The sequence below is a fragment of the Equus caballus genome, chromosome 14, assembly GCF_041296265.1.
Source record: "Equus caballus isolate H_3958 breed thoroughbred chromosome 14, TB-T2T, whole genome shotgun sequence".
Classification (NCBI taxonomy): Eukaryota; Metazoa; Chordata; class Mammalia; order Perissodactyla; family Equidae; genus Equus; species Equus caballus.
In genome coordinates, this window is record NC_091697.1 from 47232074 (window position 1) to 47247768 (window position 15695).

The window sequence follows — 15695 nt, forward strand, 5'->3', positions numbered from 1 at the left end:
AAGACCAGGCAGACAGCACACCTGTGGAACTAAAACTCAGCTGCAATTCCACACTAGTAAAATCTATTTCACAGCATTTATACTTGTCTAATGTATATCTGCACAACAAATTAATGCATTCTAACTCTCAATCAATAGTTACCTTTCAGTTAAAATAAAGAACCAACAGAAGAAATTTCCCAAAGTTTAATGGAAGTTAGAAATATGAGGATTCCTTAAAATTCACATCTTGCATAATAATGTTCTAAGAACATGTTTCAATTATCTTTTAAGTTATTCAAAAAATAAAAATCAACTCAATGAATTGTTTTATCAGGGCAACTCAACAGAAATATTGCTGCAAAAATGTCTTATCTGTATAAACCTCAAATTTGTCTTTTTCCTCCTTAATGAAAGTTCCATTGCAGGTATACGACATCTGCTGAGCTGGCACATTAGCTTTACAGATTTCAGACAAATACCCAATCCCAAGACCAAAGAGTAAAGGTCCTTCCTTGCCTTAGGCCCTAAGCCAAGAAGCACTACTAAAAAACCATTACATTCTAATTGTTTTAGGAAAAAGCCAAGACTACTTAAATCCTTTCCACTTTCAGAAAAATCTACATGTTTCTGACATAGGCTCAATTTTATGTTTTATCTTAGTGTGATTTTTGTTTCAGAGGCAAGATAATTAACAAATATGCAATTGGGCCACAGGGAAAAAACCTCCTGATTTTAATGTATATCAACAGCCATTAAAAATGTTCATATTCTTTGACTAATAGTTGTACTTATGGGAAAACAGCCTCAGGAAAAAAAGCCAAATATAGAAAATACTACTGGTACCTAAGAGACATTAAAATATATACATTTATTGTGTAAAAACAGCATTTTTAATAGAAAAAGCAAAGTCAAGGTAACCATTCTTACTGTCGAACGTTTATGAAATATTGGGCATCCAAAATGATGGTTATAAAAATAATACAGAAACATGAAAAATGCTTCTGATGTAATGTCAACTGGAGAAATCAAGATAAAAAATTTTATATGAATCTGATTACAGCTACATGAAAATTCATGCACAGAAGAGAAATTGGAAATAAATATACACAATTTTATTCTTTTCTCTCCTTTCTATATTTTCTGCAATGCAATAATGCTTTTTATTTTATAAAAAATAAAAAAACAAAAAGTCTGGGGCCGACCTGGTGGCACAGTGGTTAAGTTTGCACGTTCTGCTTCAGCATCCCGGGGTTCACCAATTTGGATCCCAGGTGCAGACATGGTACCGCTTGGCAAGCCATGCTGTGGTAGGCGTCCCACATATAAAGTAGAGGAAGATGGGCATGGATGTTAGCTCAGGGCCAGTCTTCCTCAGCAAAAAGAGGAGGAGCAGCAGCAGGTGTTAGCTCTGGGCTAATCTTCCTCAAAACAAACAAAAAAACCCAAAAAGTCTGACTCTGAGATCTGTGTTTAGTTTATTCCTTTGATAAGACAATACTCGAAAAATAAGTAAAATCTAAGCTGATTTAATCAAAAAGTATAAGTGAATAACCAAGAACTTTGTTAACACTATGGCTCCCACAGCAGTAGCCACCAGCTAACCATATCCAGAAACCTAGACTATTAAAAAAAAATCTTATATTTATGATTGTCAACCAACCTAAACATACATATGAGGACACTGATTCATTTAAACATTTACTGAGTGTTTACTAAGTGCCAAGCATCTTGCTTGGTAATGGAATTACTTTGAGTAAGACAGACCTTGCCCTGCAGTCACATGGCCAAGAGATGGATATGAAAATAATTATAGCACAAAATAGCAAATGGTTAAAAAAAAAGATTAAAAATGAAGTAAGTAACAACACCGTGAGAGGATGAGACAAGACAGTGGTAAGAAACATAGGACTATAACAGCAACTTCTGGCTTCTAGCCTACAGCAACTGGGCCAGGAAGAATGAAGTCAGACATATTTAGGAGACAGACCAAAGGACCTAAGAACAAATATGTTCTTAACTTAGTATACTAAAACTTGCCAAGAAGTCTTCTGGTCAAAATAATCCTTCTCTATGAAATAGTGAGTGGTCTCCTTAACAAGTCTCACCGGATGTAAGAGGCACACTAATTCTCTGAGGCCACTATATACACTTTAGAAAAATACCAGTACTTCTCGATCTTAAGAACATACCTCCAAAATACTCATTTCAACCTAGTAGTTTATTCATCAGGGAGGTCGGGTCTAACAGCTGCTAGGTGATGATTTTTCCTTCCATTTGAGCAACTGCACAGATTACTAGTAAGAGTTTAATGTGATAAGAATTGCAAACCTATAGTAGCATATAAACTCTAGAGTTCAACCAACTATACCCCCCGTGACCACTGAACCAATAAAATGATCTCAGTCAATGAACTTTATTGCTGTTTTTTCCATCATAATCAGAGATGACAACATAGTCAACCTCCCAGTGCACTTAAAAAGACCTCGATATGGTCTGAACTCTCAGAAACTGCACATCAAGACTACGGCCTTCACTAGCAATTCCTCTTCCTGCCTATAGGGCCTGCAATGAGACTCCAGCTCTATCATGCACTAGACTGCTTATTATTTTGTAAGTGGCAGTGGTGCTTAACATTAATAAGTAAAATACTTTCACAGAAAGGGTTTAATATATTTTCATATTTCAAAACCATAAAACTTCATTTATATTTAATGAGTCTGAGGTACACAAAGCACTTTTTACAGTCTGCATCATTAATACTCGTATCATATTTGTGAGGTAGGTAAAAGGCTAATATTATTAACTCTATTTCATAGGCAAAGGTTAGACAGTATCTCCAAAGTCACACAGTGAATCTAAGATAGATATAGAACTAGAAACTAAACGCTCTGATTCACGTAACAATGCTCTACTAGAATAGATGGATGAATGCAACTGTCCAAAAAGTATTAGAAACCCCACCACTGTTTGTAAAACATATATCAAGACAAACTTTTACAATTAGCCAAGTAAGCAGTGGCGAATTATATATGTTTATATATATTTAATATATACAATATAAACAATTTAAAACATTCCCCATTAAAGACGACAGTTTTGGGTAGAAACACATTTCTTACTGAAAAATGCTTGCCTGAACTTTTTCTTAACTTGTAGAAATTTCTTCAGCAATTCATTTATCCCTAAATTTACTTAGAACCTTACTTTTAAGGGGTTCACATACTTAAAAGAAGCAGTTATTCTGACACAAAGAAACCACGACATCTCCTAATTATGCATAATCCCTACATAGTCTCCATAACTAGGATATCTAGGATATTTTGAAAGTGAAGACAGATGAGGACCCCAAAGAGATCCATGAGTTCAGTCTGCTCATGAAGCAGTAGGAAAAGAGACACTGTATAAACTTCTTGACTAAGATGGCGTCTCTCCCCTTTACTACACTGCCAACAAAAATGGTACCGGGTTTTTCCCAGTCAGTGAAGGAGTCATTTCTTCCAGGCTCCCTCCTTCTGTCTTTTCTCTAGATTATGTTCCACATCTACAAAAGGAGTGGAAGGTAACAGATAAGCTCTAAGAGCACATGATATTTCTAATTTGTCTGCAGGGAATAATCACATGTAAACTGGATTGATTTAGAAATATCCCATTACATGCCTTTGTTTAACCAGTGACAAGATGTAACTTGCTTAAAAACCCCTAAAAATTAAAAATGTCATAAATTTAGTTAACTGTAAATTAAGCTAAATAAGAAAGTGCAATAATCACGTGCACAGCCACAGTATGATTCCAACTTCTCCACTGAAACTACATTATCTGAAAGCCTAACAACTGCTCTGAAATGTCATGTTGCAGCAACATGCCAATCTGTCATGAAAATTTTCTTGAATCTGGAATATGCAAAAAGTAAATTTACAAATACAATCCACTTTAGCATACCATTTATTACATTTTACATTTGTCTAAAGAAACAAAAAATAATCTCTCATGACAACATACTAAGAACAAAAATGTATGTGATATCTCCATTTGCATTTACTATTTCATATTAACACTTCCATTCAAAACCATTACTTAAGTGAGTTAAAAATAAGTATTTTTATTTTTAGTTCTAGGAATGCCACCTATACTATTAAAGTCAGTAGTGATTCTAGGCCTTTTTTAACTCTAAAAAGGTTACAAAACTTTTTAAAAAAGAAAAGAAAAGAAGCATGATGTGTGCTTTAAGTTGAACATATAACTCAAAACAAATGGGGAAATCAAACTCAATCATTATGAAAGATAACTTTTACCCATGAAAATTACAAAATATCTATGAATGCTTAGTATAAATAGCCAAAAAAGCCTAGTGAAAGACACCCTTAGGAAGTTTAACTTCCTACCCACACTAAATTGTGACATTAAGAAAAAAACTGTGGAACAGTGGTTAGGTTCGTGCACTTCACTTTGGCGGCACAGGGTTCACGGGTTTGGATCCCAGGAGTGGACCTACACACTGCCCATTAAGCCATGCTGTGGCAGTGTCCCACATACAAAACAGAGGAAGACTGGCACAGAAGATTGGCTGAGGGCCAATCTTCCTCACCAAAAAAATAAAAATTAAAAGAAATAAAATGATCTCTACCAACAAACAAAATCAGAACTTGTACAGAAAACCGTCACCAAAAAAATTTTCAAAAGGCAACAGAAATAGCAGAGCAGGTGTACAAAATCAAGAGATAAAGTTTTTTTTAATGTTAAATAACACTAAAGTAAAGAATTTTTTAAACAAAGGCATTTTTCTTTTTTCAGTCTTTTCCATATATGGTTGATTTCACTAAATCTATTTCATTATTTCCACCTTCATCACAATCCATCTCATCTTTGTGCTCCAAAACTTTTTATTGAAGAAAAAGTATGACGCATACTCAAGAGGCCCATATTCTTCTACAAGACTTCTGAGTGTGTCCAAAAGTCATTTTCACTTTAACTAAACCATCGCTAATGTAAAACTCAGAAGCCCCTGGTGTACATTTATTCATACCTGTGCTCTATTCACACACTCCTCATCCTCAGGATGCAAGTACCACTTCAGACATCAAAATTCCTCTAATGCTGCCTCCCTGATCCATCTTACCTTCACAAGACTGACACGCTGGACTACAGATGACTCTCTTCCTACGTGTTACCATCCCACCCCAAGAACCCAAAGTAGCAAAATGGCAAAAGTCAGTTAAGATTTCTCAGGAGGAGGAGGAAATAGATAAACAGGGAACAGGAAGTAGCTGTCTCCCAACAGGCCCAACTTTACCATACCTCCACACCTCCCAAACTACCCCTCATTTCCACCTCTGAAAAACTCAATTTTTCCACTAAAGCGATCTGATCTAATGAATCAAAGCCTGCCCATCTCTTCTCTACCCCTGTTCTTTCAAGGCAGAAAGCCCTCACCTCCAACAGGAGGATAAGGAAGAAGAAGAAATGAGGAGGGGGCAGGAAATGATCCCTCCCCTTTCCATGCTTTCTTTCCCAAGAGGACTAAAGATAGCATTGCTCTCCAACTCTCCAGTCAGCCTTCCCCCTCTTCCCTCCGGGAGATATGTTTCAGAGACTAGCTATACGCTAGTGTCCCAAATAAACACTCCACAATCCTACCCCCTTTAAAATGGTTCTAAAACAAAAAGATGATACCTCTCCTATTCCTTTCAAGCGTCCCAATATTTCTACAAGACTATCCAATACTAAAAAACAAGCCCCTCCCATGTTTTTCAGCCCCTCAACAATAATCTTACACCCCAATATCTTCAGTTGCCCCCTCAATCTTTCAGTAACATTTACAAAACTCATTCTACTACCCCTTTTATTCCTCCAATACCTGTACCTAAAAATCCCGAGATGCTGCAGACATGTACATCCCTTTCAGCTCCTCCTCCAGTAACATTAGATACCAGGGTTGCCCTTTTAAGCCCCAGCCTTATAAATGTCTCAATTTTTTTCCCAACCCTTAATGATATTTAAAAGTCATCAGTTCTCCCAGCATTATCAACTCCTCAATATTTTTAAAACACTTAATACCTTTCCTATCATACTTATCAGCTCCCCAACAATTCCTAAAATACTTCAATGCCCACATATCCCCTTCAACATTACCCCATTATTTTTCAAATCCTTCAATATTCTTGAACCCTGAGGGCTCATCAATAATCGCTATAAAACCTTCAATGTCCCTACAATCCCTTTCTGCCCTCATGTTTTTAAAAGGCCCTCGATACCCCGCTTCTAGATCTTTTAGTCCCGGAATAACATTGTTTGTAAAGCATTCCATATCCTGCTACTCCCTTCAAGATCCCAATATTCCCATTTAAAAATCCCTCGATAGCCCTGCTCTCTCCGTTCTCAAATAGCAATGTTTTTTAAATTCCCTCCCTATTACTGCTACCCTTTCCAGCACCCCGATTTTTATATTCAAACAGCCCTCGCCGTCCTTGGCCCCCCCCGTCCCCCCGTCCCCCCCGTCTCCCCCCGTCCCCCAGCCACACCGCCTCTACGCCCCTCGCTACCTCGCCCTCCCCCCCCGCCCCCCCCCCCGCCCGCCCCACAATGGTGATAGTACTACAGAGAAGACGTCTCCGGGACCTCCCGACCGCCGCCCCGCCGCTCCGCCTTCCCCCACGCCGCCTCCCCTCCCCCACGCCCCCGCGGGCCCCCAACGCCCACGTTCGCGGCCCTGGCCCAGCCTGGCTCACTCACATAGGCTCCAGTAACTTGGCCAGCCAGGACTTGAGGGCATCCACATCCTCTATAAGCATGGTGCAGGGAAGGCGGGCTCGGCCGCCGCTCTTGGGTAGGCCTGCCGCGGGTCTTCCCTCGCCGCCTCCTCACGCCCTCTTCACAGCTCCGGGTGTCCCAGCCCACCGGGCATCTTAGGAGACTTCAACCTACTCCCCAAGCCGGGGCCTAACAGGAACTAACCCAAGAGCCCTCACTCAACCTAGCACGACGGCTCGGGCGGGCGGGAGATAGCGCCAAGTGGCGGGCGCAGGAGCCAATAGAAGAGAGAGGGCCGTGCGCGCAAAGCCAATGAAAAGGCTCGCTTGCCCCGCCGGCCGGTCGTACCCAGTTATGGAGAAGGGATATAGCAAGGTAGGTGGAGAGCTTACGTGAACTCCTGGTGCAAGATGGTATCTTGGAGAAGGTGCTGTGCCTCTTAAAGGGGCCGCGGCGCCTTTTTCGACCACGCTGCCGCCCGCCGCGGAATACCGGTGTCTGCTGCTGCGAGTGCCTGGGGGAACCCGGCGAGCCCCTCAGTCTGGTTCCTTCCTCACATTTTTCCTGGAAACACACACTCGTGTCCCGAAATGACTCAGCTGTAGTAAATCTGCAACACAACGTGCAATACGTTCACGTTCGACACATTGCACAGAATGCAAAATTTTACTTTTTTTCCTTACACACTCGTTTTGCTTGGCACACATGCTTGTATTTTTTGCCGCTGTGCTTAAATTACGCAGAACGTCTTTGAAAACCATGCCATGGACTCCGATAATCCTCATTTTTAAAACGTGGCGCCGTTTTAAAACGGATGTAAAAAACTGAGGCCATTTCAATTTTACAGTATTTTTAGTATGTGCTTTTTTTTTAGGAAGAAAAACGATTCCAATATATTTTTGTTAATTCTCTTTTCGTTGCATATCTAAAAGTCAGTGTTTTGGTTTTTGGGTTTTTTTCCTGGAGAATTTTGGTCAGCTTAAAAACTTAAATACCGAAATAGGCAACTTAGTTTGTACCAGATGAGAAATTCTTTTTGGAGTTTTGAAATCACTGGCGCTTGGCACTGGTGTTAGAATGTTTATTCAACAACAAATACTGAGCACCTGCTATATGCCAGCACTGTGTAAGGCACTAGGATTCCAATGGTGAGCAAAACAAACAGTCCCTCCTCTTAGAAAGCTGAACGGTTTATGGGATTATGCACTATAGTAATAACATTTTGAAAGACTTGATGAGCACACACTTCACATAAGAGAGATAGGTCAACCGAGAATAAGCTTGAATACCGTATATTACATATACATAGAGCAAAAGTAGGCAGACTTTTTCTGTAAAGGGCTAGATAGTAAACATTTTCGGTTTTGCCGGCCATGAGGTCTCTGGCAACTACTCAACTCTGCCCTCTTGGCCTGAAGCTGGCCATATGTAAATGAATGATTCTGGCTGTGTTCCAATAAAACTTATATGAAAATTTCAACTTTAATTTTCATGTCACAACATACTATTCTCGTGATTTTTTTTTCTACTATTTAAAAGTGTAAAATCCTGGGCCGGCCCTGTGGCCGAGTGTTTAAGTTCATGCGCTCTGCTTTGGCGGCCCAGGGTTTTGCTGGTTTGGATCCTGGGTGCGGACATGGCACTGCTCATCAAGCCATGCCGAGGCGGCGTCCCACATGCCACAACTAGAAGTACCCACAACTAAAAATACACAACTATGTACTGGGGGGCTTTGGGGAAAGAAAGGAAAAATAAAATCTTCAAAAAAAAGGTGTAAAATCCGTTGTTACCTAGCAGGTGTACAGAAACAGGTGGCAACAGGGTTTAGCTTGCTGGCTGCAGTTTGTGGACCCCTTACCAAGAGTAATAAAAGTGAAATGCACTTAGAAATCAGGTAACAACCCTCCTTCACTGACACCTCCTCCCTAACTTTGCAAATGAGGAAAAAAGCCCAGAGTGACTGGTGGTTTACCCAGAATCACACGTCTGTAAATGGAGCAAAGCAGCATCCAGAACTTCTGACAGCAAGCCCAGAGCTTTCTCACATCTGACAGTTGCCTCTTCTTCCCTCTCTCCTCTCCCTTTCTTCCTTTATGCTTATCTACATTTTTCCTTCACTTCTTTTTCCTAAGGAGATGAAGCGTTACCCCAAATGACAGAAATTTTAAAAGGAGATGTAAAAGTGATTTGATTAGGCCTAAGGCTAGGCAAGAACTTAATAGTATGATAAAAATGGAACAGGAGTTGGCTTTATCACAGTGAATCACTCCTCTGCAAGAATTTCAAAGTACTTTTCAAATGTATTTATACAACAAATCTTGCAGGTCTTATTTCAGAGGTGAGGGTGCTGAGATACTGGCTTCCTAGTGACCAAGGGCATCGTTTAACCAAGCACATTACACAGAGTAGAAGAGACATTACAGTAGTAATATTTGGGTTTGGGAACCCTGGATAATTTTTTTCCTTTTTTCTAGTTTTCAAATTGTGATGTTATTATATTACTTTTCTTTTTTAAAAAATTGCTTTTTCTCCCCAAATCCCCCCAGTACATAGTTGTATATATTAGTTGTGGGTCCTTCTAGTTGTGGCATGTGAGATGCCGCCTCAGCATGGCTTGACGAGCGGTGCCATGTCCGTGCCCAGGAGCTGAACTGACGAAACCCTGGGCCACCGAAGCAGAATACGCGAATTTAACCACTTGGCCACGGGGCCGGCCCCTATATTACTTTGCTAAATTGAGTATACTATATGTGTTAGGACTATTGCTTTGAATGTAGATATTGAACCCCAAACTGTATGTTGAGAAAGTAGCATCTGTAAACAGTTGCTTTTCCAGAAGTGAAAGTGGCATACAGCGTAGTCAGTCCCACTCCCATCCCTGGTTCAGATTTGGTCAGTAGCCATGGCCCAGAACTTTTCATATACTTCAGTTGGTAGCATCCATTGTATGCATAGAACTGATTCATCCTCAGTCCATGAATGAATGAGGCAGCCATACAGTTGTTAGGCTACCCTGAGTGCAATGCATACTTATGTGTATTAATTCAATACACTTATACTGAGTGCTGCTTGCCATGTGTCAGATTCTGTTCTCTGGGGTGGGGCAGAGACAAATGTTGGAAAAGTTATATCCATTTGGGAGGTCAGATTCTGGTGATCTAATAGGCATTGGAAGTAATCATAGCCAAAGTTGTTGAGTACATACTGTGTACTGGCCCTGTGCTAAATAATTCATTTGCCTCTCATCCTCACAGTACGCTGTATAATAAACAATATTCACAGACAAGAAAATTGCATCCCAGAAAGGTCATGAAGCTAATGAGTGGAAAGACCCAGGCTTCACCATGTGTGTTTGACTCCAAAGCCCACATCTATATCCTTCACTTAATCATCTCACTAGCAAACACTGAAATATAAACTATGTGGTTCATTCAAAATTAATTCACCAAACCTGTATTGAGCCCATTACTATCTATCAGGCACTATTCTTGGTAAGAGAGAGCAAGACTGATTTTAAATAATTGTTCTTTCCCTAGTGAAAGTGGATGTTAAAATGGATACTTAACAAAGACTGACTTTTCTCTCAGTTTTATCTTCACAGGCATAGAGAGAAAGAGATACCAATGTATCTAAGAAAAGAAGAAGAATATAAGCCATTGAAAAGAGAGAGTGGCTACAAGAAGCGTCATCTAAACCATTCTTCTTTAAGCCAAGTTCCCTTTCTTGGCTTGAGGGTAACCGGACGTCAACCAGGAAGAACTGCCAGCAATGTGATTTCACATGAGTGTTGACAGAGGTAGATAGGCCTTCCAGAATCAGAGTAGATCATGCCCACAAATTGGTTTTTTGTTTGTTTTTTGTCCTTATTCTCCACACTAGGCTTGGAGTTTTCCTAGGAGAACTATGTTATAAGGGTTTTTTTAAAAAGTTGCTTCACTTCTCCAGTAGTGCTGACTTCCCTGCAAGAATATGCCTCTTGCAAAGGATCCCTTCATCCCTCTCCAGAAGAGAAGAGGAGATGCAAGAAGAAGCGCCTGGTGCAGAGCCCCAGTTCCTACTTCATGGATGTGAAATGCCCAGGATACTATAAAACTACCGCTGTCTTTAGCCATGCACAAATGGTAGTTTTGTGTGTTGGCTGCTCCATTGTCCTCTGCCAGCCTGCAGAAGGAAAAGCAAGGCTTACAGAAGGATGCTCCTTCAGACAGAAGCAGCACTGAAAGCACTTTGAATCAAGATGAGTGGGAAACCATCCCAATAAACAAATTTTGGATTAAAAAAAAAGTTGCTTCACACTACATACCTAGAAAAATGGCTCATATAAAAAAACTGAAATGCTGATAAGAATGCAGAACAACTGGATCACTCATACCTTGCTAGTGGTAATGTAAAATGGTACAGCCACTCTGAAAAACAGTTTGGTATTTTTCTCTAAAAACTAAACAGGCAACTACCATATGACCCAACAATTACACTCCTGGGCATGTATCTCAAAGAAAAGGAAACTTATGTTCACACTCAAAAACCTGTATACAAATGTTTATAGCAGTTTTATTTATAATAACCAAAAACTGGAATCAGCCCAGATGACCTTAAACAGGTGAATGGTTAAACAAACTGTGATATATACATACCAGGGAATGCCACTTAGCAATAAAAAGGAAGGAACTATTGATACAGGCAACAGTTTGGATGAATTATGCTGAGCTAGCATAATCGCCAAAGGTTACATATTGTATGGTTCCATTTATATAATATTTTGAAAATTACATAATTTTAGGAGTGGGGGACAGAGATGGGGGAGTGGAGGAAAAGTGGGAGTAGTTATTGAAGACAATAAGGAATCCTTGCGTGTTGGAACTGTTCTGTATCTTGACTGTGGTGTGGATACAGGAACCACAGGGGTGATAACAGTGTGTAGAATTAAATTTATATTTATATGTGTATATATACACGCACACGCAAATATGCACAAATGAATACACCTAAAACTTGTATCAATGTCAACATTCTGATTATGATATTATACTATAGTTTTGCAAATGTTACCTTTGGGAGAAATTGGGAAAAGTGTGCAAGAGTTCTCGCTGCATTATTTCTTACAACTTCATATGACTCTACAAGTATATCAATTAAAAAAAAAGTTGCTTCACATGTTGAGAGCAGTGTCAGCAGGGAGAAAAGATTGAAAGTGGCATCTTGGGTGTACACATACCAAAAATAGTCCTCGCCCTATTCTCTGAGGGCTCCATGGATTCCCACTGGACCTGTGTGGGGACACAGGTCTGACATTCTTGCAGATTAGAAAACGATCCAGGAGAAATGTGTAAAGCTCCACTGCAGTAGTGACTTTTTTTTTTTTGCAGCAGGAATCACAACAATAGTGGACTAACCAGTCTCTGGTTCCCTCTGATTATCCCTCCGATATGAGAAGAGAACTGCCCTCTCTTCTTTGGACTGAATAGCCCCTTAGGATTTGAACACATCAAATAATAGTAATTCATACTCCTTGTGTGCCAGGTGCTCTGCCAAGCAGCTTTGCATGGATTAGCCTCTTTCAGGTCCTGCGTTCAGCCTTTCTTTCTTTCTTTCTTTCAAGAAATATTGATTGAAAACCTATCATAGGCAAAGCAGTGTTATAGGCCCACGGGATACAGCAGTGAAGAAGACAGGCATTCTCTTGGAGATCTGTTTTAGCAGGAGGAGAATCATGACAAATAACTATATAATAAGTCAGGTGGGATACGTTCTACAAAGAAAAATAAGGTAAAGAGAGGGGATAGAGAGTGATGGGGAAGGTTTAGAGGCAGTAAGGGTGTTAATCATCTCGATGTCCGGGAGAAGAGCTTTCCAGGGAAGTGCAAAGACCCTGAGGCAGGAAACAACTTGGCCTGTTTGAGGAAAGAGGGGAAGGAATGGGGCTGGAGCAGTGTGAGCCAGAAGGACAGTGATGATAGAAGAGGTTAGAGAGGTAGTTATAGGCCAGATCATGGCACACTTTGTTGGTCATGGGAAGGACTTTGAATTTTTATTCTGAAAGAGACTGGAAGACACTGAGAGTTTCAAACAGTGGAATAAAATAATCTGATATAATTTTTATTTTTTTTAAACAGGATCACTATGGCTGCCTTATGATGATCAGACTGGAGGGGACAAAAGTGGAGGTCAGGAAACCAGTTAGGAGGCAATAATCCAAACAAGAGTGATGATGGTTTGGACTAGACAAGCAGTGAAAGAGATGGTAAGAAGAAGTTGGATTCTGGATATATTTTGAAGGTAGAGTCAACGACTTTTGCTGACAGATTAATTGTCAGTAAGAAACACAAAGAGGAACAAGAATGACACCAAGGTGTTTGGCCTGAGTAACTGGCCCAAGATGGGGAAAATGAGGGAGGAGCAGATTTAGGGAATGGCTAGTAGATCACAAATTCATTTTTGGACGTAAATGAGATATTAGACATTGTCTGAGACATTGTGGTATCCAGCCTCCAAAATGGCCCGCAATGATCCTCACCTCCTACTATTCACATCCATGTGTACTTTCCTCCCACATTGGATCAGGGCTTGTCTGTGTGACCAATAGAATACAGTAGAAGTGACGGTCATTGACTTCCAAGGCTAGGTCATCAAAAGCGTTGTAGCTTCCACCTTGGATCTCTTGATCTGGGGAAAGCCTGTGGCCATGTCACAAGACACTCAATCAACCCTGTGGAGAGTCCCATGTTGAGAGGAACTGAGACCTCTTACCAACAGCCAGGACTAACTTCTCAGCCTTATGAGTGAGCTGTTACTAGCACATCTTCTAGCCCCAGTCAAACCTTCAGATGACTGCAGCCCTGGCTAACATCTGACTGTAATCTCATGAAAGCCCTCAAGCCAGAAGCACCCAGTCAAGCTGCTCCCAAACTCCTCACCCACAGAAACTGTGGAAGATAATAAATGGTTATTATATTAAGCCACTGATTTTGGGGGTAATTTGTTAGGCATGATAGATAATCAACATAAAAATCCAAGTGCAGATTGTTAAGTAGGCAATTGGATCTGTGAGTCCAGAGATCATGAGAGAGATTGAGCCTGGTGTTAAAAATTGGGGATTCATCAACATGTAAATTGGGTTTAAAACCATAGGCCTGGATAAAATCATATAGGCAAGTAAATCTAGAAAGGAAGGCCATTAGGGCATTCTCCTATTTAGAAGGAAGGTGAGTAACATCCGGTAAAGTAGACTGAGAAGGCATGGCCCAGTGTGGCAGGAGAACAGAGAGATGAAATGTGTCTTAGGAGCGATGGAGTTTTCAACTGTGTCAAATGTAGTTCTTGGATCAAGTAAGATGAAGACAGAGAACTGACCATGGATTTGGCAGCATGGTGGTTATTTATGACCTGGACGATCACATAAAGTGAAAAAGGTGAACACCTGATTGGAAAGGGCTCAGGAGAGAAAGGGAGGAGATGAATTAGAGATAGTATGACAGTTCTCTTGAAGGGTTTTACTGTAAAGAGGAGCAGAGCAATGAAGGTACTAGACGGTGTGGTGGGATAGAGAAGATAGGGTTTGTTCGCATTTTGTTCTGTTTTTCTTTTGCTTGTTGTCTGCTTGCTTGCATTAGGTGAGAAGACATGCATAAATGTGGCTAGGCATGATCTAGTAGAGAAAGAAAATCTGATGATATGGGAGGTAAGGTGGGCAACTGCAGGAATAAAATCTCTTAGTATGAAAAGACAATGGGATTTAGTGTACAAATGGAGGATAGGTCTTAATAGAAGCCCTGATTGATTGTTTATGATAAGTAGAAGAAACAGCACGTGTTAATGAATAGAGGTATGATGGTAGATGTAGTAGAAGGAACTCATGGAAGTTCTTTATTGATTGCTTCTATTTTTTCAGTGAATTAAGACGCAATCATCAGTTGAATGTGAGGAGAGGGTGCTAGATATTTGAGAAGAGAGGTTTGAGGACAAAGCTTCTTTTGTTTTTCAGACATTTCAAGCTCCTTCTCATCTGAGGGCCTTTGCACTTGCTGGTCCTTTTGCCTGGAACTCTTTTCCACACAACTTTGTATGGTTGACTTTTTCTTGTCAGCTCAAATATCACCTCCTTAGAAAGACCTTCCTTAAGCATCCAACCTAAATTAATGTCCCGCTTTCCTCTTCTAGTTATTCTCTATCGCATAATCCTGTTTTATGTTTTTCGTAGCATTTTTCATGGTTTGAAACTTTTTCATTTATTTTTTCTTTACCTCACTCTAACCAGAATATAAATTTTAATGAGGTCAAGGATTCTGTCTTCCTTGTTCACATTATATCCTTAGCACTGAAAGCAAAACCTGGCGTATAATAGATGCTCAATACATATTAATGAATGACTATTATCATCATCACAACAATGTTACTAGATAAGTACTATTATTATCACCATGTTATAGGCCCAGACAGGTCAAATGATTTGCCCAAGGTCACACAGCAAGTTTGGAATGGGGGGAAGGTATCCATAATTCAGAGTGAGACAATCTGACACTAGAGCCCACACTCTCAGACACTATATGGAATAGCATCTAGAGGAAGATACTGACTTCTGGCTACTAAGATATTGGGACCCTGACCAATTAATAAAAAAAAAAAGAGTAGGACCATGGTTGTGCCCCCAATTTATATAGTTTAGACCAGTCTAATTTCATTGACACTATTTTTTCATATGTAAAAATAGGAAAGTTAAACATAAATGCACAAAATAAATTTAAAAAATATAGTCACCGAAATTGGAATCTCAATAATTTGTGATTGTTTGTCTTTACCTATTTCTTTGTTTTTCCTCTTCCCTTTCTTTCTTTTTCTCCTTCCTTTTTTCTTTCTTTCCTTGCTTCCCTCTTTCCTTCCTTCCCTCCTTCCTTCCTTCTGTTTCATAAGGAACCCTTAGGCTGCTCTCCAATGGCAATGGTAATGGTGGTGGCAATTTGGAAAGGTAG

The 15695-nt window shown here is 40.0% G+C and overlaps 1 protein-coding gene, 1 long non-coding RNA gene and 1 pseudogene across 5 annotated transcripts in view; 2 read left to right on the forward strand and 1 right to left on the reverse strand.

Annotated features, from left to right (window-relative positions):
- The window catches only part of RBM27 (RNA binding motif protein 27), a 69227-nt gene extending 62083 nt beyond the window's left edge, over positions 1–7144 (reverse strand). For 3 of the 4 annotated variants that reach the window (XM_023617495.2, XM_023617493.2, XM_023617494.2), the window contains exon 1: positions 6712–6985. In XM_023617495.2, coding sequence (XP_023473263.1) covers positions 6712–6770 — 59 coding nt within the window. In that variant the 5' untranslated portion in view covers positions 6771–6985. Of the gene's footprint in view, positions 1–6711 lie in introns of all 4 variants that reach the window. The other variant, XM_023617492.2, reaches the window with a different exon arrangement.
- Positions 6964–13684, forward strand: LOC111767774 (uncharacterized). Its single transcript, XR_011425060.1, has 3 exons — positions 6964–7104; positions 10317–10525; positions 12843–13684. It is a non-coding gene; the product is annotated as an uncharacterized lncRNA (long non-coding RNA).
- Positions 10699–11013, forward strand: LOC138917285 (small ribosomal subunit protein eS27-like; annotated as a pseudogene).
- Positions 13685–15695: the final 2011 nt, after the last annotated feature.